Source organism: Colletes latitarsis, chromosome 3 (genome assembly GCF_051014445.1).
Source record: "Colletes latitarsis isolate SP2378_abdomen chromosome 3, iyColLati1, whole genome shotgun sequence".
In the NCBI taxonomy this organism is placed as follows: Eukaryota; Metazoa; Arthropoda; class Insecta; order Hymenoptera; family Colletidae; genus Colletes; species Colletes latitarsis.
The window spans coordinates 38,565,613-38,589,382 of NC_135136.1; the positions used below are offsets into that span (position 1 = coordinate 38,565,613).

A 23,770-nucleotide genomic window follows, 5' to 3' on the forward strand; every position below is an offset into this window, starting at 1 on the left:
CATATTGTTTTATGAATTTTGATGTCAATAATTAGAATAAAATTTTTATTCGTGTTCTATCTCGCTAAGATATTTTATTTAATTCTTGAATATTTTCACTCTTCGATTTCATTGTTGGGTTTTCAATTCTGTTCAATCTTTGTTTCTGTTCGTCTTCGTTTGTATGGTTCTCCAAATAATTTTTGTAATCGTTTGCTGTTTTACTTCGACATTAAAGTTGATTAGTCTTAAGCTTCGTTGCGAGTAACATTCTGCAGGGGTACTTTGATTCTTCCATTTTGTTTTATTGTTTCTTTCATTACAACGAATTATTTTTTTCCTCATTCCGTAGAATTATTTTACTGTTTTGCTGTCCATCAGCATCGTCCATCGATTAATCAGAATTTCTATTCTGATTTTATTTAGGAAATTGTTTTGTCGTTTTCACTACTTGTGATATTAATACAATTTTATCTGATGAGAACTGTCTCATTTGATAGAATTTTTCGACTCTCTAGCTAGGTTCTTCAGCATCGTTTGTTTAATGTGCTTATTAAATTTTGTTTCAGGTTAAATCTATTACAGATCAATTCCAAGAACATCGAGGGAAGTCGCCATGTGATACTAATACAAGTATTAGTTTCTGTTTCAGGTCAGATCTATTACAGATCAATTCCAAGGACATCGAGGGACTCATCCGCCGAGGGACATTTAATTCCAAGTAAATTAGATTTAAGCTTCGTCGCGAATCTTAAAATTAACGTCGAAGATTTCTTTATTGTACATATTTTCGCGTTTTACCAAGCAATTATTCAATAAGTAGCTTCTCGTTTTCTCGTTCCCTCGTTTCTAGCTTCGGTCACCGCTGTTTCATCGATTGAAACATGTGATCGGCCGTGTATCTGGTCCGAAAGGTCTAATCGCCTTCCCTTGGTAAGCTTGATTGAGGGAAAATGGCACTTCGCTGGAAGGTGTGGAGTTTCCGTATTCTGCGGAAACGCATACCTTCCAGCGGAAGTCGACTCTGTCTCAGGTACTCTCTCTTTGTCAGACAGCCTAAGTCGGGTCCTTCGGGCTCCCGGCGGATTGCGTTGGAGAAATGGAGACCTCGATTCGGGGTTGCAGTTCTCTGTTTTCTTGTTGAGATCGAGTTAGCAAGGGCAGTAGGTTCGATCCTCGGATCCGCTGCACGGTACAGCATCGCGTCGCGTCGCGTCGCGTATCCCACGATTTAGCTTCATCCCTCTTTTTAACCACATAATTGCTTGGTAGAACTAACATCCAAGGAACTTTGTTTCCTTCTATCGTCCGAATTTTAGCTTCAACTTGACTAGACTTGAGCTTCGACGTTAATTTTAAGTCCCTATTGTATGCGTCTCCCAATATTGCCAAGTAATTATTTAACAAGTAGCTTCTCTCGACTCGTTCTCTCGTTTCCTGCTTCGGTCACCACTGTTTCGTCGAACGAAACATGTGATCGGCCGTCCAGTTTGTCCGAAAGATCTAGTCGCCTGCCAATGATAGATCGATTTCTAGAAATAGAAATCAATCTACCAAGGGTAGTGTTGATTCGATCCGAAGATCTGCTGCACGGTTCAGCATCGCGTCGCGTCGCGTCTCCAACAATTTAGCTTCATCCCTTTTTAAACAAAATAATTACTTGGTATTTAGACTTAAGTCTTTAGTGTAGTCGCGTGTCCTGCCAAGTAATTATGTAACAAGTAGCTTCTCTTTCACTCGTCTCCCGTCCCCTCCGATCACCACTGCTTCCATGTAGAAAGCAAGTGATCGGCCGATTAGCTGGTCCGAAGGGTCAGTTGCCGTCCTCTAGTGAGACGATCCAAGGGAAAGGGTATTTCGGCCGCAGAGGGGATCAGGGACTGTTCCTGTCTACGGTAGCCCCAACTCGGGATCCCTCTCTCTGTTAGACATCCCGAGTTGGGTCCATTTGGCTCCCAACAGGCTGCTTGGGGGAAATGGGGAACCCGTGTCGGGTGCGTCGATTCCCTTACCCTTCGATCGGACTTGCCAAGAGGCAACGAGCTGACCCTTTTGACCTCGCTATTCGGTTCGCGTCTCTCGTTCCTTGCACTATTGCATAGTGCATCGCGTCGTATCGCGTCGCGTCACCCACGATTTAGCTTCGTCCTTCTTTTAAACAAAATAATTACTTGGCATGACTAATCTAGTTTCTAAGGATGTAAAAGGGAGATCGATAGAACTTGGATTCCATCTATCTCCCTTCGGGTCTCCACTCGCAGCAACCTCCTCGTGGTGAGACCTGGTAATCGGTGTCACCCACGATAGAAAAGTTATTCTTCGTGGGTGACACCGAGCTAATGGCTGCGAATTTATAATTGTTTCTTGATATAATAAACGAATTTAGATTTGTAGTTAGGCAGGTGTTTGGTTAACCATCATGTTAGGCAGATTATTTTTATTTGAAGACAAATTCTTTTGAAAATTCTTTCAACTCTCTTCGTTGGTTGTGCATCTTTCATAGGTTGCACTTTCGTTTGTTTCTTCTTCGACCAACGATCGTTGGTCACAGAAGATCTTTATTAATGGAGGGTGGTTGGGAATCGGTTAGGGCGGGTCTCCATTCGCAGCAACCTCCTCGTGGTGAGACCTGGGTAATATTATTTAGCGTTTAATTAATAATCGTAATATTCTTAGCTGGGTAAAGCAATTATTAATTAAAAACTAAATAATATTAGCAAATTGGCTGCGATCCGCTTTGCATAGGTCATCATAAATATAGAGCTTCTTCGCTAGATTAGTTTTGATTCTCATTGATTCATCAAAGATTCTAGAGTATTGTCAGAGACGAGGTATACGAGTAGATCTTTCACCCAATGTATTTTTTCGGCCCATTTTTATGGGGTCTCGAAACCCCCTTACCATTTTCGTGTCATTTGCAACGTTACCAACAGATTCAGAAATGAATTTCAATCCCTTCCGTAGTCAGTTCACATGTATTTACAGCTGTCTGTCCATCAATACTAATTCAGTGAATAGTTTCTCAACTGTCCACCATCCATGAGAAGAGGACGTTAAAATCACCCCCGAATTTTCAGGTCGGTATGGCAGTCAGATTGAGTCACGAATGCCCATAAGGTGTAAGGTCTATTCGTATACCTCGTCTGTGGTGAAAGGCTACTCGTATACCTCGTCTGCGTTTCAATGGCTTCCATAGTTACCTGACCATGGGATGGTAACTGATCGTTCGAGCCAACTACACGATCGGTCATTTACCTTTCATAGAGTCAGTGGCGATCATGCAGTAGAATATAATAGAATAATTTTAAAATAAGGTCTGATTTTTATAGATTCCAAGGTGTTTAATTAATCTACCTAATATTCAGTGCCTTATATCTATTTTTTAACCATTTGTAGATATATCTTGAGCGCGCAGGTTATTTCAGAGCGTCCTCGTTCGAAACTTGCGACTCTCTGTGATAGATGGTAGCTTATGAGCGGCAAATACGAAGATACTTATTATCAAAAATTCCAATGGAATTAGTCAGACGAGAGCTTCTATAATTGTACTCGATTTTAAAGTTTAAAATATTTTTCAAAGTCTACAAACATACATTACTTTTCCACTAATGCAATACATCGGTATCACAAATTAAGTTTCTTTCATCGAGAAGGTTCCGCTTGCGAGATACGTAATTTCTAGCACGAGCGTATCATAATTAACATCTCAATTTCCTGCCAAAGGTCGCGGCGAGGCCCGGTTTCAGGTAACTGACCCATCCCCGCCCAGTTGCCGCAATCAACGTTACACAAAATGATTCATAAACTCGTATCCGTACAGCAGGAACTGGACCTACAGAACAAATTCTTTCATCGAGAAGATTAAAACATTTTACAACTTTAAGAATGGCCGCGTCGTGTCGCCAACGAAACAAATTCCTACATCAAACTTGTAGATTTTACTTTCGCCTGTTTCGAAATATTATGGATCTTTTAGAATCTTTGTGCCAGGACGTTACAACCAAAGTCAGCCAGCGATCTTTGCTCGGAAGACTCGTTCGACAATAGCGCAATGAAACAATGCGCGTCTCATCGTCTTAACGAATTGGAACGCGAGTAAGTGGAATCAGCTCGTTCGCTATTTTCCCCGCCAGACGCAGGTAAGTCGATGTCCTTGCATTATCGATCTGGCCGTTTTAACGAGTACCATTCATTAAGGCTTCGTTCGTTCATTTTTTTTTCTCTCCTCTTTCTTTTTACCAGCGAAACGAAAGTCCCGTGCAAGCTCGCGTAAAGATACCGTCCTCAAGTTGTCGCAGCCATTCCCGTGCGCGAAGCTACAATAGAGCGGAAGGTATGTACTAATTGGATGCAGCCTTTCAGCCCGGGCTGGTAGGAGCAAGGGGGTTGGTTTAGATTGGAAGAGTAACGGCGGAGGCTGCTGTGCTGGCTGCGACAGATCGGGTTACACAAAGGCAGCTTTTTAATTGGATAACGTCATATCGACGTGTTCGCACGCGTGTCCTAACTTTTCCCATCGATTTGCCCGGTTCGCCAGCGGCCACCGCCGCTGTTCCATGGAAAATCGAACACACACACGCCGCCACCGCCCCCCACGTTTTCCCTCTTTGCCAGCCGCGGCGGCGGCGGCGTTCTTGCCTCCCCCGTCGTCGTTGCTTTCGGCCCCGCAATCGTGGCGCGCACGTTTCCATCGTCACCGATACACCGACGCGCGAGAACTCGTTAGCCGTTCGACAGAGTTTCCTGGCGCGCGCCGCGAATGAAAAAATACGATATCCTCCTCTTCCCGCGCGACCGACGCGCAGCAGCGCACGCCTATCAAAGAACGCGATTGTATTTTTCAATTTTCAATCAGTCGCGAAACGACCACGATAGCCCTGGGAAACCCTCCCTTTCCGGCTCTGCTACCGCCAACAGGCTATTTTTTGTTTTCTCGAGAGAAACTCCACCGATCGACGATCTGTGGATAGCTCGTTGTTATGGAAGAAAGCGGTATAGTCTTAATTAGCGAGCACTTGCGAGAGAGGTCAAAGTGTCTCCCTCCGTTGGTGAGCGCGTGAAGTTTCGCCACAGTTCCTTACGTTTGAAAGCTAGGGAAGTTCACACAGGGATGAATTTATTCGTTTTATCTCTCGAAGAGAAAGGAACGTGATCAATGGTGGGTACGACTCTCGATCGAGACATTACCGTGGCCCAGGTTTATACATCGCGAATTGCCCAAAACCTCAGGCAACCGGCGCTTGCATCCCTCGAGTGATTCCGTGCAGAAACCGTTGAATACTTTATTTTCAACCCGCCAACTTCCCCGCAGTCTTCCGGTGCTTTTCTTTTTAATATCGCAAAAAACCCGTGTTCCGGGTGTCAAAGGAAGGCAACAAGAGTGCCGTGGCGTTCCAATTATTCATGGCCAATTACGGATTTGAAGAAACAGCTATCGTTCCCTGCAGAGCGTCCAAGACACCGCGCAGGTAATTTACTAATGTAGAATCGCCCGTCCTCGTGCCGTTCTTCCCCTCGAACTTCACCTTTTATCTCGACCCGTCCTTATTTCTCCCGCGTACCCCGTCTCTCTCGCCTGGCACCCGTGCGATTCTTCTTTCTCCGTCCAACCCCCTCGCCTCCCGCGCTAAGTTATCTATCCACTTTGAAGCGAGCTATTACGCGATTGTATCTTAAATAAAATATCACCGGCGTCCCGTCGCCAACCACTCAAAATAATAATTGCCTCCTCGGTGTCAACCCTCGCCGCCCCTTACGCCCACCCTCTTCGTCTCGCGTTCCGTCACGTCTCTCGTCTCGATCTGTCTATTCTTCTATTCTGTCCTCCGCGCGCGAGATAAAGGAAAGATACGGGGAAACTCGTTGCCAAGTTACGTTTCACTTACTATTTTCGCGACGCTTAACCCTTCGATCAACCCCCTTCCCCGGTGGTTCTCAACCTGTTTCTTTTTACGATCTATTCAGGCCCTTTCTATACTATGTTCTCTTCGAATTAACGATCTTAAATACCACTCGAATACATAGCAACAGTATGCTTTTAACCCCTTGACTTACGATTTAATTCCAAATAATTTTTCAAACGTACACTATTTAATTTTGTTTAAATTTGTTCGTACAATGGCCACGAAAATGAATTTGTTTTACGAACACCTCGTGAATGTAAAAATGTATTGATTTGAATGGCCTCGTAATTGTGAAGCTTGGCATCAAGAACTTGTGACAAGTCAGACACGTCATTGTATGGCAAGGGGTTAATTCAAAGTCGTATATTAAGGGGTTGCACCGCAACATTCTTTGAACTCTTGAAAGCAATTTTTTTTGAAAGCCTACGTTTGTAACGAAGAAAAGTTAACATACGTGACACCTAATGGAGTTTGTGGGATCTTTCCTCGCGCTTTTCATTCAAAGTGCGAGAAACGAAGGGTGAAAAAGTCGCGCGTTAAGCGGATAGCGTTCGATCGGGTTGCTCGTATTGCTTCGAAGGCGGAATAATTATTGTGCCAAAGGCAGGGAATGTGTGCAACGCGCACGATAAAATCCTTCGTAAATGGCGGACGCCACACGTGCACGAACACAGCCGCAGAGCTTATTTACCTAGGCTCCGCGGCTCCACACCCCCTGACAGGAGGGAAACAGTTGTAGGCTACGTAGCTACCTACGCTAATTAGAGCCACTCCGGCGGAATAATTAGAAATTAGACCGAACGGACCCCGGACGGGATAGGGAACGCCGCGGAGACACTCTTAATATATTCCTTTTATTTTCGCCCTCCTCTCTCATTTCACGGGATTGCACGCAACGAACGGCCAACGTTAAAGGACGGATAGAAAACGGGGGCGGCGGGAGGACGTCGAAGATGGCTCCGCACGATCGGACAACGGAGGAGTCCGTAATCTGGCGAGACCGCGTTTGGTGTTCCTTCGTCTTTTAATGGATCGTTAATTAACGCGCCAAGTAACCTTGTCTGCTCGAAGAACGGAACGAAAGATGGTGCATTTCTTGGCCCCAATTACGAAACGGAGATCAAAAATAACACTCGTTATTATCGAAAATAGTGAACGATACCGGCAAGGCTAGAATGATCGAAAGATCGAGGATATCACGTCAGTCTGCAGGATTGTATTTGAACTCTTTCGTTGCGTGACTCTCGTTAAAGGAAAGCAGGGAAATTCTGTATAATTTTGCTAATTGGTTCATCGAGACGCCACAAATATCGAGAGATCAACAGATGAGACATATTGGTTCGATTACTTCGAGCAGTGAAAATAGTTAAAAAACACTGTAGACAATTTAGTCGCTGGGAAGTGGATAGAATGTGTTTAAAACGAGTGGATGAGAAAGATCGTGGCGAAATAAAGACGCTCGATCGGTGAATCTCATAACGCTCGGCCTTATTAAAATGCAAAGTGCGTCCGATTGGCGGACGCGGAATTGCCGGACGAGCACTCGGACCTGTCAGTATCAGGACGATGAGGAACCAGAAGCCATCAATAACTAGCGGGGCCGGTGCTCGCTTAACTCTAACGAAGGACGATTTCTAACGATCCCCCGGCAACGTCCAACTTCTGGACGTAATTAATTCCCCGGCTAACCCGGAATGCTATAATTAATTGCCGGTGGCCGATGAGGGGCAGAAGGGTGGCTGCAACAATATGTACCCGGTTCGATTCGAAGCACGGACCTCCGTGCAGTTATGCAATTAATTAAATTCAGTTTGTTATGCCCGGACCGATTGTTAATTACCGCCAAAGTTTCAGAAACGTTGCCCCATCGAATTGCCGTGTCTCGAAAGACACTGTCGCCCGCGCAACGGGTCCGCCAGGCGAAACAACGATAATTATGCCCGGAACGATAAGCTCGAACGTCGCTTTTGCCGCGCGAAAAATCAAAGCACTCCTCCGCTCTGCTGCAATTAAGACGAAAATAATTGAAACGGCGGACTTGTCAATTTTGGAGGACTCAAGAGCCTCATCCCAAAACAGATTTTTACCGATACTTAAAATTTATTCGAGCATAGACAGCAAGATGCGATTTCTCCAAACGTTTTAAAATAATTTACACCTACCTTCGGACGTTGATCCTTCCGTGTGCATCAAATTCTTTTAGAAAGTCTCTCAGGGAACAAATTGGGATTTTTTTTATTGCGTGGACAGTCATCGTCAAATTGTCGATCATCGAGAGTCTCGATCGAAATTTATTGAAATTGGAATACATATACTAACCCCCGTTTCGTGGGATGTGTTCTGCTCGTCGCTGTATATGCCCCCTTAAGGCAGTTCGGTAACGAGTTAGCTACAGTCAATTAGGAAAAACTCCGTTCCGCTATTATTAGGGATCCACGATCGTTAGGGGTAACATGTTCACCCGGATGGGTGGGCGGTCGGGGGGTGGCGGTGGGGTCCAGAGGTTCGTTCTAACGAGCAGAACGGTATCGCTTTTTCGCGAGTGGGCGAAACACCGGCCGCCATCACGTACCGCGCGCGCCGTCTATTTATAAACTTTTATTTAAAGTGGCGTAAACTTATGGATATAATACGCGGGGAACTCGTATCTGGCGTTCTCCGTTCCGCGGAGGCCAAGCATTTAACGGACGCGCACGTGTTCGACCATATTGCATTTGTGTCGTTCGATAAATAGGCGGGTAAGCAACTCCAACAGAAACCCGTGTTAATTAACGTTGAGTTTCAGGACTGATTTACGTGGCGTCTAATTAGCGGGCCTGCCGGCGACGTAGTAGGCATTTTGATTGGCCACTCCGCGAATAGAGCACGGGCCGATTGGCCTTGCTTTCCTGTTCCGACAGTATCGATTGTTTTCGTTTCTTCTCTGCCCTACCGCCACCGGCACCACCACCCCCGCCTCTCCCCTTTTCCTCCTCCACCACCTCAACTCCCCCCCTCTCGTCTAAGCCACGTCGCCAACCCCTTGCTCTTTTTGTGCTCCTTCGAACAAAGCGCGCGGATGGCTGCAGCAGTTGTGCGTCCTCAAAGGGATTCCGTCGCAAGAAGAGTGTCGGCTCGAAAATAATGTATCACCGGCCGTCTGCTCGCCCATTAAACCGTGCTTTTTACGCTATTATTAAACTTTTATTTCGACCGTTCGCGGATCGAACCCAGGCGCTCGATTCTTTCACGTGCTCGCGCCGTTCGCGATTTTTCGGGGCACGTGACCACCGCTGGGCGATCGAATCTGCATCTTTCGAACGATTCGAAACGATTTAGGCCCATCAAATTCAGAGAATGGAGGGTCTAGAAAATTTGGAACGTCTTGAAAGCTTCGAAGCTCGAGTGATTCAAACGACACTGTTGGTATAAACATTGGGAAGTTGGAAAAGACGAAGTTTAACGATTATATAACTTACAAAAATAAGGTAAGATCATGAACTCTTGAATAATTTTGTTGAAAGTGTGTTTAAAAAAATTACGTCTTACCAATGATATTCGAGTGTTCGTATCATGTATTGAGAAATTAAAACACAAGTAAAGAACCGTGAAATATATAGTTTGTTTCCATTTTTATTTTAATGTGTGAGAGTACTTTGGGCGGCGGTGTATTTTTTGTTGCAGTTCGTTCTTCGTTTATTTTATTCGTCGGAGTGCGTTTTAGTGACTTCGTTACGCGCGATTAGTCGGTTAATTGTTTGTTGCACGCGGCGAAATTACTTTGTTCTTTCAGAATCTATTTTACAGGGGCGAAACTCAATTTGCAAGCATCACTGCCTGCCAATTACTGCGCGCTGCGTGTTCGACAATTTGAACGTATAAGTGTACCGTGCTTATGCGCCATGTGTATTTAAGTTATGCCGTTGCCGCGCGACAGTTTCCGTTGATCGTATGTACGGGGACAAAGTGATACGCGCGATATACGTTATCGCTATTATATTCAATTCCACTGTTATTAAAAGCATTTCAACAGAATCGCGATTGCGTTAGAAGATCATTGTCTACACGGATTGTTCGAATTCAAAACTTCTGCGTCAAGTTTTCTGTGAAAATTTGTAACAAGTGTCTATAAAATGGTAAAGTGTTAGTTTCATCTTTGAGGGGGTGGGAAATACGCGATAGTTTTTCATAAACTTTACGTGTTCGTAGCGTAAATTACGAGGAACGATGTCGAGCGTATAAAATAGCGTGTATTACAGTCTTTTCCATTTCCCAAATCATAATTGTATCATGGTATGGCATCGTTCAAACGGACGTGTCGGGAAAGAACAGAAACTGTTCAGTCGATAATGCATAACAGGAGGGGAAATTGTATTTTCCCAATAACCTTCACTTCCATATTCTTCTTTCATGCGTTCGTCCTTCGAATATTGGATATTTTAACGTAACCTACACTTTGCCGCGAAAATATTGCAATTCAAAAAATTTACAATCTTCTACAGTGAAGACTATCCTTAAGAGGGTTGATCCAACGTTTCGTTGTTCAGAAAAGACGGTACAAACACCAGAGAAAATAATTTTAATAATAGCAGTCAAGTTCTAGGTACAACAAAACAAAAATGCCAGAAAAATTAAATGGCGTTTCAGCAGCCAACTTTTTCTAAATATTTAATTAATCTTCTCTTAAAAATCCTAAACATTGGTGTACAAAGAGTATACTCGATTAAAAGTATTCTAATTATAAATCGTGAAATAAATTCAGATATCAAATAAAAAAATAATTACAATGCATACTAGACACACAAACAATGTTAATGTACAAATTACTGTTACCTCAGACCAATAACACTGTAAACTATCCACGATTGCTCGCGGGTGGATGTCCCGCGTAAGTGACGATAGTACGGTCCGCGAAACTGACCAGGATCAGGGTAATTTCAACGAAATGCAAATAACATTGTCCCGGATCATTTTGTCGCGGAGTGTACGCGCGTGACGGGCGTGTCATCGTCGCCATCTCGAAGTGATGTCGTCTGGTATTACGAGACATCGTAGCGAGCGTAAACGCGACTTCCAACGATAGATGGTGAACAGAGGGATCGGTATATATCGGTGTCTACCCACCACCCAAAGCTTGAAAGCAGGAATTGTCATTTCGCGAAGAAACAGAGTGCTCAGCATTGTCCCGTAAATCGAAACGTCGTTCGAGGAACGTTCGCCAGTCCGCAGTTCCGCGAAAGTACGCGTTCTTATACCGTTTTACAGCGCGTTTCTCATTAACGCGCTGGCATCGCGCGGGGATCAGTTACTCCCGCTGACAGCTAGCAATAACTGGATCGTCCGGGAGGACGATACCGCCGCTGGATCCGCGGCTTCACGCCCCCGCGCGTGGACAAAGACACCGCCGGGACGGCTCTTTTAAACGGTTATTTTTTTTTTTTTTATTATTAAAAGTCCCGCGACCAACCGCACGGAATCACGGCCGTGAAATTCGATATTCGATAGCCGCCTTTCAATTGTCCGGTAGCCGAGCATTGCTCTCTCGCACTCAATAAGCGATCGTTTACTTTGTTCGGATGTCACGGGGAAATAACGCGCGTGAGAGTTCGTCGGTGTCTGTAAAACGAAATCCGATCCGTCGATTCGCGATCATGGTCGCGTGTGGTCAAGAAGTTTCGACTAATGGGATCAATTCTATGAAACGTGGCCAAAACTCGTAATAGTCGATCCATCAACGTTTTGGATGCGAATGTAATTAATTACAGGACTCATTATCCGTAACATGTAGATATAGTGAGTACTTCCGGGCGTAAATAGCCAAGCTTGAATTTTTAATTTGCGAATTGGAAGACTATGGACCCTTTAGTTAACCCTTTCAATGCTGAAATGTTCTTACAGAAAGTATATTCTCTTGAAATGGAATTAATTTTAATACAGTGGATTTAGCAGCGAAAGGATTGATAGTTTCCGTATTGTAAACGTTAGATTTTATTTAAAAAATAAAAGAGTGACCTTGTGTAGTGATTGCTCCTTCCAGTCAAAGGCAAGAAATTGCCACGCGTCGTCTCCGCGCCAAAAACAGGTCCCCGCTGGAAAACTTTTCCCCTATCTCTGAAAACGCGACCGATAAATTTAGCCAGAAGCCTGAAAAGTTTGGAAACCCGGCTCATTAATCTCGCCGCGCGAACTGCAATCGCGAAATTCAATTTCTTAAATTGGCCGGCAACGCTTACCTCGACGTCGATCCAAAATGTCGCTGCGATCATACGTCTTGAGTAGTTGAGATTTTTTTTAAACTCGAAAATCAATTCTGGAAAAAGATTTACTTGGTACCGGACAATCTCTAATTGACATTAAGAAATTTATAATTCAAGCTCCTCATAATCAGTTTAAATGTAATTTTAAAATGTCTCTTATATTTGTAATAAAAATAACTCCACTTTAGTTCTTGGAAGATATTTCTTTAAAGCCTTGATATAAAAATCTAACTTTAGAAATGATTTTCTCGCCAAGTGGAATGGACTGGAGGGGTGGGAGGGGGAGGCGATCGTATGAGAAAAGTTTCAGAAGAAATTTTCGTCGAGATCGACCAAGGTCCACCTAACGTACTAAACGAACGACAATCAGTGTGATTTTCTAAAAACTTGTGATTTTATTAATTAATAAACGTGTTTTGTATGTGTGTCCGTGTATTTTGTATTTTACAAGAGGCCGCGAAACCATTCACAGATGTCGGGTCCCGGTTAAGAAGTCGAGATTAAATCAAATAACAAAATTAACTAAACGCAGAGGGATCGTGACGATCCAACCGCGTGTTCGCTCAACTGAGGACGTTTGATCCACGCACCGATACCACTGGATGAAAGTTTAAACGTTTCTTGTAGGAAAAAGTACAAAAAATTAAAATATCGTGTATCTTGAGAACCGAAACAAAATTCGTCGATCAAAGAATAGCTTAACGCGTTGACTACCACGATCGTTGGTGTCCACCGTTTAAAAACGTTCATAATAAACAAACATTAAATAACACCGCTGTCGTCAGGAATGCCATAAAATAACAAGTACACCATTTGACTATTGCGTATTCCTATTCTTCAAACTATAATTCGAACAAATATAAGACATTTCTAGACACGGGAAACTTGGCAGCCGACGCGTTAAACGCGAGAAGCGAAGGAACGAAGTTGCAAAAATTTAATAACCTCGATCGATCCCGACTCTCGAGGACCATTTTCGCTCCTATCATCGAGCACCAGCGAAGCTTAACGATCGATAAAAAAATATAATAAATCCTAAATCCGGGATACGGTTCCTTGCATCCAGTGGTTCCGGTTCGCGGAACCATCGCGCGCGCGCGATTCGCCCATGGGACGCGCGAACTCCCCCATCCGCCGTTTTTTTAATAGTAAATACATAACCATTTATATCACACAAACTTTTAACAATATACAAAATGTACCCTATGTACAAGATTAAATTACACGATCCATCAGCGCGACTCTCCTCGTCCGATCGGTTGCTCTCTCTGTTCGCGATTTTCTGTCTGCTCTCGCGCGGACACGCGCCATGATCGAAAAAAATGGCTGTCTTCGCCCGAAACGGCGAACGCGCGAAGTCGATGGAACGACGCGGTAGATCGACCGGGGGATGGCGGGTCTGTGCACCCCTTTTCGATCTATGCGTCGAGCACCGCGCGTCCTCTCGCATTTGGACGCAACGGGGATCGGCTTCGCGCCACTCTCGGCATCGAAATCGCCGGATTGCTCTCTCATTCTCGCCTGGGGATCCTCGTAAGCGCGCGGTGGCGGTCTGAGAGACAAAAGTTCAGCTAATGAACGAGACGGGTAAACGAGTAACGATCAGTTGCACGGCGCGGAGGCGGTCGTTCGTTCGCTTTATGGTACCGACGATCTTGTCGATCGTTCACCCATTCTCTAATCCTTTCAACCTTAACCGTTAGAGTGTCTCAGGAAAGTATCGCTTCCCTCAGAATTTTAGTCAATGCTCTGATGTGATTTTTCCATCTACAACTGGTTGTTGCACACGTTGATACGGTTTCAAGAACTTAAATATAAAACAAATGATTATTTCGATATTTAAAAAAAAACTTGTGAAAGAGTAAATTTCACAATATCAATTCAGAATATTGTAAAGCAATCTTTGTCTTGTTCATTCTCGTTTTAATGCCAGAGCCTTGCAACAACCAGTCGTATAAATTGTTGCACAATGAATTTCACATAGCTCCCGGTTTTTAGGTCGATGGCCACAACAATACATAATTTCATGCATGGCGATCTATGGTCTTTTGCCATCGTTCTCGTGAAAGTACAATAATTGCACGCTTCTGCAAAGCTATCCCGGTTCTTTGTGTGAAGATAGACCAATTTAACTGCATTCTGCTTTATTGCAATATTGATTAGTATCTGATAATTCTTTTTTGGAGGACACTATCGATACCAGTCAACGAATATTCATTTTCTGTAAAACTGTTTTGATATTCTAGTATGTACTTTTGTTAGATTCTCGAGCACATTATGCAATCGCGTAAATCCCCCACCACTGACTATGGCACGCGATCAGAAATCAATTGGCGAAGCAACCTGGTTAACACCGTCGACAACAATTTTAACAATCGTCCAACGTTGTAAGCGTAAACGGTACCGAGGACGGAGCGAGCGAATCGACAAGAGAACCGCCCGCCGCGTAGCGAGCCACCAGAGCCGCCTCCGCGTGATTTACACCCAAAACATGTGTCTTTAGTTTCGCATTGAGCTTCGAGCGTGCCCGAACCCGCGTCGTTTCCCGTTCCCCTCGCGATAGTCGTTTGCCAGTCGAGCCTCGTCGATGGGAAACGTGAAGGAAAAACGTCTGTACAACCTGTGAGCGTGATACGCGAGAGGCCCGTCACCGGAAACGACATCGGGCTCCGGCCATAGTACATACATCGTAACGTGTTCACGATTATACATTTACGTAAATGTTTATTGCGCATGTCGAAACCCTGCCACTTAGAAAAAGTATGTTACACGCTTCATCCTTGCCGGGCACGTGGTCGGGACACCCGGTGCCCGCGTTCTCGTCACTCGACAGTTTCCCCCCGTTGCAACCCCTTCGTTTCACGATGGGGAAAAATAGCGGTCTTCAAACTGAAACGCTCGACGTCCACTCGCGACACTGGGACGAGAGATTCCACGGGCTTTCGCGATCGACGACCAAGAAATCGACGGAACATCGGTCGTCGATCGAGACACGGTATAGCTCCACAACCCCCTCGAGTAGAATCTTCTCCCCGATGCACGTCAGTCTATTTTATCGCAGATATAAACAGAAATGGAGATCGGTTTCGCGACTGCTTTATCATTGTAGTGGAAAATCGTACTGGATCTGATTACAAGTAGCGTACCAATCCTTAAAGAAACAATCCATAAAATAAAATCTCACGGTCAATGCATGGGATAACGAAGGACGTCTTAGACTGGTATGCATCGGGGTTAAATAATACATTTCTCCAAAATATATTTTAGCCAATAGGAACGAAATTCGAATTTATTCATTTCCTCTTTTATTTAAAGAGCTAGACGATATTCCGATCGCCTGTTTTAACTATTGCAGCACGATGGAGAGAAATTCTTGAGACGTCTGAGGTAGGAAGGGTCAATATCTACCTAGCAGGTACTCCTCCGCGGAATTTCTTTCTTTCTGCCTGGAATATCGGCTGTTACCAAACTTGTCGAGCTATACGTCGATCTCTGGCTTCGCGGTGGCGAGCGAATGTTCTCTCCTTTTGTCCAGGTGACACGCAAACACCATTCGCGAACGAAAATGGCGACTCGTGGACGCGGGGCGCTAGTCGTTCGACGATGGTTGCGCAACGTTCCGTTCGTTCTCGTTACATTCGTGCCCCGGCGGATCACGCGGCAGCGAAAAAAGTAAAAGAACCGCCGGCGAAGGAACGGGGACGACACGGCGAGCGTTAACAAGGAAGATTCGAATGATAATTTCGCCCGTTCGTACGGTTCCACCTCGGTGTCGGGTTTTTATCCCGTAGCGAGAGAGACTCGATTAACGATCGCGAGAACAAGGAACGCTTAATGAGTTTACGGAGTCGGTGCCCTCCTCCCTCCCCCTCCCCCCTTCTCTCTACGGTCGACGAGTCGAAGGGGTCGGTAATTTTCAAAGAAAAATAATTTTCTAAGGGCCGGGACCTGGGCGCGGGCCACCGTTTCAATCGCCAAATTATCCGACCCGGCAGATGCAATTTTCTTGCTCCACACGTGACAAGTTTTTCGGACCTCGAGACGATCCCTACGCGCGCCAGGTCCACGACGGATTCACGAGCTTCCGCGGATGTGTTATCGTTTTTAGCGTTTTTACGGGCCAGCGAATGTAAATCGCGCGCTCGAGCTGCTCGTTCGGCTGGATTTTTCTGTCTTTCGAGACAATGACCTCGATTCTGAGGCCCCGTGCGTTCAAATTTTCTAAATAGAGATTTTGAACGATATTTTCACGAACCAATAGTGGGTTATTTTTCTATCGAAGATAGGAAACGGTTATTTGGACGGGAAACCAGAAATGATAATCAAAAAACAGACCATCAGACAGGTTGGCTACTTTCTGCAATGGTCAGACAACGAAAGAAAAATGGATTCTTTATGAAAATTCTAAATAATGGAGAGCATGGGTAGATTTTGTCTATCCAGTAATATCTATGCAAACAAAAGTTTAACAATGCATCTGCTGAGACGCGAAATATGCGATCTGTTATAAGCTACAAGGTGAAGCGGTTACAATGGATCGTTATGAACGCCAATTGATCAATTTGAACGATTAATTGGAGCAAAAGAGACCGTTTACTGGTCAAGGAAACCGTCAGGTCATCCTACCACGCGATAAAGTTTGGCCAACACGGTGCTCGAGAGCAAAGGAGGTCTTCTTCAGCTTGGGTTAGGAACTTCTGCAGCACACAGAGTATTCTCTGGGTTTGATCCATCCTAATTACAATCTGTTTCGGTTGCTATGGCATCATTTAACCGACTCACGCTTCAACGAAATGGACAATGTTCGAAAATTTTGCCAGTATAAATTACCTATACTCGAAAGATGAGATTTCTGGGAGAAAAATTTATTTAAAAAGGCATCATTTCTGTTTGAACCACTCTCCTAAATTTATACCTTTCAACCATTTAGTGACGATCACTGAAAATGATAATGAAATAAAAATTAAAATAGGCGAGAAAATAGCGAGTACAAGCTTATTATTATTTTTGGATCTTCTTTGGTATAAATTATTATAAATCTAAACGAGAGTTACACAGATATTAACATCGAACTGGTAAAAATTAAATTGCACGTATAACTGAAATCGACAGGCAAGAAGTCAAAATAATTTTACTTTATTGGATTCACAACGATACAATTTTTCCTATATATTTGATTCTGTCTCTGAATCCAAGACTATGTATTTCTAGTTATCATTTCGTGTATATAAATATGTTTCCCTTCTTGACTTCGTACCCTTAATATAAATTGACGTTTAATTAATTTGCTATATCTGTAATTAAATTCTTGCTCGTTCAATGTTAATTTCTATAACGTCCAACGATAACTAAACGATATTTTTGGTATCTGTTAATTTAACAATATAATTATTTACGAACACTGTATTAAAATAACCAAACGTTGATCGAAAAGACTGTCGTAAGGTCGAGAAAAATATGCAATTTGTAACATTAATTATACTCTGGATATCTCAATAAATTCCAATTCAACTATCAACGATACTCGACGCAGCAACAACATCAAACCTATATTAAAATTCCATTTCTAGATTCATAATAATTTACTATAAATAATAATATGCTTGTACCGATTATTTCCGGTACTCCATTCGGTCCACTGTCTCGCGAGCACCGATTTTTATTTCCTCGAGGGAAAAAACCGAGTAAAGATCATCGAAATCACAGCCGAACGCGATCCGCCCGAGCGCTTCGTGACAAACTGAAACCGACCTATTCGTTCCATGGGCGTAGCGTCTGTTGGGTGTACATTTAATCGTCTATTCGATCGCAAGAAGCTTAGAGTATCGGGGCGCAGATGCACGCGTTACCGGGAGGGGAAACGTAAACGCCGGGAAACACGAGCGAAAGTGATTGCCGGGTGTCTAACGTGCGATTAACAGGATTACCGGATAGATTGAGCGCGGATGAGCATCAAAGAATCGGATGAAGCCGAAGAAAACTGCCGTTACCGCTGGCGGGCGACGATAACTTGCACGCGGCCCGTGCTTTTTAGACACTTCGATTATCCTCGATTCACCGCGATTGAGCAAAGATTATTGATTAAGGGAGACCAAGCGAAGATGCGTGCAGCGTTATGCCACTTCGTCCACTAGAGCGGCTCCATCGAGGACGAAACCCTCTGGTGGACACAGCATCGAGAGACAGGGCTTCTCCGCGCGGATACACAGCTTCCCAAAAGCAGTTACCAGCGTTTCAAGTCCCTGTGTGCCCGCGCGAAAGAGCTCCGTAACGTCCATAGCGACTGTCGAGAGTAAAAACTCTTAAGTGGACACGTAGCACTGGCACGCGCCGCTCGTGCCCGCGTTGCAGCGAGCGGATCTTCTCAACGGAGGTACGCCAGTTCGAGAGTGTTCGTCTCGATCGTCCGATCCGCGCACTGATTCGCGCGAAAAATCGTCTCCGATCGGCGGGGACGCCCGGAAACGTTCACTTGCGGAAACCACAAAACTCGTTCACCATTCTCCGGGAACACGGTCCTCGTCCACCGGGATACCCCCTCTCGCCTCGTGCACGAGTCACTCGGACGCGTACGAGTCCATAGTCGCGGGTCCATCGACGAGGGAGAGGGAGAACCATCTTCTTCTCTGCTGAGAAAAAACGGAAGACCGGCGGTCGTGAGAGGTCGAGGATCAGTCGAGAGAGACGGACCCCGTGACCTCGAGCATCGACGCGCGGGGACAGCTCAGTCGCAGGTGTCCTGGGCCCACGGAGACCAGTCCTGATAGGTGGACGCCTGCAGGTGCGTTTGCTGTACCGCCAGTCCCGGATGTACGATTCCCATCTGATGATGATGGTGATGGTGGTGGTGGTGATGGTTGTACTGCTGATGACCCGGCGGAGGCGGCGAATAGGGATCCCCCCCAACGGCGACGTCCACCACGTCGACCTGTGACGGTACGACGGCGGGCGTCGGCTGTGGAGAGGCTTGCACCTTCTTCGGGCGACCGACCGGGTTGCCGCCTCATTCGCGACTCCTTCGAGGCCGACCGACCTTACCTTTCCTCACAGGGGCGCCGCCGTTTCCGGCCGCCGCGGCGGCCGCTGCGGCCGCGACGCTCGACGACTTGACGATTTTGTGCCAATCCGTCTCGCAGACCGGCGAACCCGACAGCAGGTAGTACCTTGAACAACAAAACGCCCTTGGTCAGTCCTTTCTGCATTCAAGACTTTATTTAATCATTCGATAAACGGGAAGCCCCATTAGTAGTAGAACACGATAGTCAGGTTACAACGGTATTTTTAACGCGAAGAGGGTGAACATCACGAGGATAAAATGTTAAAAAAGTTTAAGGGGCCAGTCTCATGTGTATCTTTCTGTCCTTTTTCTTTACGTAATTTCTCTATGCCCACTATGATCTCGCCCTCCGCCTTAGAAAGACCTATTAACACGTATTAAAAATATAAAAACTTTAGACGCGTGCAGTTCCGAAACTACTACTGCTATATTAATTTTTGAGCCACTGTTGGCAGCGGCAAAGCCTCCCCTTTAAAGTGGTTTTTGGTTTTTGTCGATTCGACTTTCCGTTTTCGAGATATCGTAATTTATGTAAAAGGTAATTTTTTTAATTCGTCTGCAATCTCGCTCGGCGCCTTAGAAAAAGCCTATCAACGCGAATTAAAAATCATAAAACTTTAGACGCGTGCAGTTCCGAAACTACTACTGCTATATTAATTTTTGAGCCACTGTTGGCAGCGGCAAAGCCTCCCCTTTAAAGTGGTTTTTGGTTTTTGTCGATCCGACTTTCCGTTTTCGAGATATCGTAATATATGTAAAAGGTAATTTTTTTAATTCGACTGCGATCTCGCTCGGCGCCTTAGAAAAGGCCTATCAACGCGTATTAAAAATCATAAAACTTTAGACGCGTGCAGTTCCGAAACTACTAGTGCTATATTAATTTTTGAGCCACTGTTGGCAGCGGTAAAGCCTCCCCTTTAAAGTGGTTTTTGGTTTTTGTCGATCCGACTTTCCGTTTTCGAGATATCGTAATTTATGTAAAAGGTAATTTTTTTAATTCGACTGCGATCTCGCTGGGCGCCTTAGAAAAGGCCTATCAACGCGTATTAAAAATCATAAAACTTTAGACGCGTGCAGTTCCGAAACTATTAGTTATTTATTAATAATTGAACCACTGTTAGCAGCGGCAAGGCTTCCTCTTTAAAGTGGTTTTTGAATTTTGTCGATCCGACTTTCCGTTTTCGAGATATCGTAATTTATGTAAAAGGTAATTTTTTTAATTCGACTATCTCTGTCTTCGTCTAACGCGTCGGAGCTCCTTGTCGCACGTTGACCCACTAACCGAGTGACCGAGTGACGTCACGTTTACTATTTACTACGATCACGTGCGGTCAACGACCTTGACGAGGCCGTAGTAAGTTCATTGACCACGCGACGTATCTTCGAAACTAGCCATCCGATCGACTCGAAACTAAAATCTCTATATCTCCGGAACTAATAAAGCTATCGACTCGTACGACCGCTCATTTTAAAGGGCATTTCATCCCCTATCCGATGCATACAACAATTATTATTTTTTACGCTTTCTTCCATGTTTATTTTGACATTTACTTTGACGCTATATACCTAAAAATGTTTAAACAATTCCTATTGATTATACGACTAGTGTGCGATAAATTTAGATCATAAATTGTTTATTTAATTGAAAATTAATTTAAATTTGTATACTAAGACGAGGACTGCGTTCGCGATCGACTGCAATTTATAATGATGCGATCCGTAAAAGCGCGCATTGATAATTGGTTCGTGGGAATAAAATTTCTCCGTCGAGCTTTGAAACAAGGTCCCATAATCAACCGCTAACAGTGTTTTCGTCGATTCGGCGCGCGGGTATTCACGAAATCGATGCTCATAAACAAGTTTGCTTCGTTACAGGTCTGGAATAATTGTTCCCCTCCTCTTTTATCACAAAATCCCCAATTGCAAGCCCCACACCAATTAACCGGCAGCCCCGCGTGACACGCCTCTTTTCCAACCCTTTAATTGCCGCATTTCCTCTCCGACTCATATCTCCGGTTCCCGTTCGAGCGCGAAACCCTCCCATCGATTCAGCCGATTTCCCCCGTATCGATTTCTTCGTCGACCCGCTCCAAGTCGCGATCCAACCCTCCTAATTCTTCCCGAAGTCGATATTAAGACACCCCCTTCTTCCACATTTCGTTACATCGCGTTAACCCTTGGCAAACTAGGGGACGATCGACACTTTTCTATATATTTCTTTTAACATTCATGGTCCCAGGTTTGATACAACCAAGCAGGAGATGATTCTACGTACAAAAATAAGTTGAAAATGTAGAATAAGATTTGTTGGTCATTGTTGCAAGTAGAAATAGTAAATACTGGTCAGACGCGCCAGCCAAATTCTATCGACTCCTACTCATATCTGATAAATTTTCAAATTCTATCATCTCGTGAACAAACTACTATATAAAGCAAATTTTATTTTACAATTTTTACATATTCTTACGCGTAGATTCAGCCCCCAAAAAATGAAACTATAAAATATATAAAATTCTACCATGCAATGCGAATATATCTGAATAAATCATCTCTTTCGCTTATTTTTGATGTGTTTTTCGAGCGATTTATGAATGATTTATAAGTCGATGCATGGTCTTACCTATCGCCGGAGACGAGTTGACTGCCGCATTTGCTGCAGGTGAAGCATTTCTGGTGAAACACCGATCCACCCGTCCTCATCACCAGCTCGCTGGCAGGTATCGTGTTGCCGCAGCCCGCGCAAGCACCGCTGCTTCCAAACATCCTGGAACAATTGCGAATAGCGTCGATTAATTAGGCCGCCAGTGATTACCTCTGCGTTATTATCGTCGCGGAAGACGAGCGACGGTTCGATGGAAACGCCCCCGTTCGATTCTAATTTGCAGAACCGTTCGCAAAAGACAGCCAGGACGCCGAGTGTTTTCGAATAAAAGGTTAATTCGACGGAATCGAACCGTCGATCTCGATCGACTTCGCAAAATTGGCTGGTCAGAGTTTTCGAGCGCGATTTCGAGCATGAAGAACGACCATGAGGGAATATTCCTGCTTCCCGAGGGTTAATCGTTGGGTCAACTTTGGAAATTTTTCGTACGGAACATTTGTAAAACTATCATTTATTAATAATTGTATACCAAGTGATCACGATTTCCATTTTTTCGTTGGTTATCGTAGCTTGTATTTCGTGAGCGTCGTTAGAATAAACAATTTGTTTGGACGCGAATACTCGGCCCTATTTGTATGCCGAACGTATTTAGTACCGGAGGTTCATATTCGTAAATAAATAATAATATCAATTATTATTATTTTATTACTTCGTGTGCGCGGAAATTAATTATTTCTATCTGTATTGATGCTTCATTGAGTTACACGGCCAGCTGGATATTCTAATGAGTCTAGATTTATGTCAGCCGCGTATTATGAATTCAACAATGTTGACTGAAAGCTTATATTCCGCAAAAACGTAAATGGACGCGTATGCTAAACAGATATTAAATATATATTATCGTACATTATCGGGGCATTAACAACGCTGCTTTCGTCCAAAATGGATATATTTATTAACCTATTGAAACAATACGCCAATCCTGACTTGTTATGAATTTCGGACAGGGGGAAGCCAGCAAATTATTCTCAAAAATATTACAGGCTAGAAAAATCAAATAAATTGCGGGTAAAACAGTATGTGGATATTAGGCAGAAATCATCAGAAAACTTTTGCTCTCGGGACCCAAGAATATTACTTTTCTTTCGCAAAGGTTCAACCATAACGCGAAGGGAACGATGATCTGTCCGGAACCGTGGAACAGCAAAGCCATACAAAAAAGTTTGTCTTATAAAAACCAGTGCATTTAAAAAAGCACTTACCAAAAGATATAATAATGCCATTTAGGCGTTTTTTCATTACAAAAATTGAGAGGAATAGTAGGATACACTAGCTCCTAATTAGACGCAAAAATGGCGAAACTTGATCATTGTTTATTCTATCCCTACTATTGTTTATGCGAAATAACGATCGAATAGCGTTTCAAACTTTCAAAATTTCGCTACTGTCCGGTTTTAGGGGAACTCCTGTACAAAGCGGAGGGATCCAAATAGACAAGATCAATTTTCGACGTATCAGTTAGGCTATGGCGACTTGCAAGACACTTCCGGTGGTTCTTCCTTGGCCCTACGGGTCGAACGAACGTATCAACGCGAGAGTAATGCTCCTCAGGTCGCGAACTAGACCGCGTCTCGCTATTAATCCGAATATACAAATTTATCGCCGTGGGTTGAAAGGTTGTACCCGTCTCGTAGGTACGGCCGGAAAATCCTGGCGGTCGGATGGAGCGAGAAAGGCGACCAATTACGGGCGAGCGGAGGGCTCAGTGGATGACATTCACGGGAGCGGTTTCAACGCCGGAGACCCGGGTAGAGCGATAGACACGAGGCGTTTCCAATTAAATCTTGCGCCGGTCTCGTCGCGCAAACACTTTCTAACTAAATGAGGTTAGGGCAGTGGTAACAGAGAGCCCGGGCGGCCGTGTAGAATCCTATATTCACCGCGCCCGGTTCCTTTCTTCTTTTCTCCCTTATTATGCCCGTCGTCCCGGCTG

The 23,770-nt window shown here is 44.3% G+C and overlaps 1 protein-coding gene across 5 annotated transcripts in view; it reads right to left on the reverse strand.

The window, feature by feature from the left end:
- The window catches only part of LOC143340460 (uncharacterized), a 641,167-nt gene that overhangs the window by 338,891 nt on the left and 278,506 nt on the right, over positions 1–23,770 (reverse strand). For 3 of the 5 annotated variants that reach the window (XM_076762436.1, XM_076762433.1, XM_076762435.1), the window contains 2 exons: positions 21,796–21,939; positions 12,491–19,281 (listed from right to left, as the gene is read on the reverse strand). In XM_076762436.1, coding sequence (XP_076618551.1) covers positions 19,122–19,281; positions 21,796–21,939 — 304 coding nt within the window. In that variant the 3' untranslated portion in view covers positions 12,491–19,121. Of the gene's footprint in view, positions 1–12,490; positions 19,282–21,795; positions 21,940–23,770 lie in introns of those variants that run through there. The other 2 variants (XR_013079445.1, XR_013079446.1) reach the window with 1 other exon arrangement.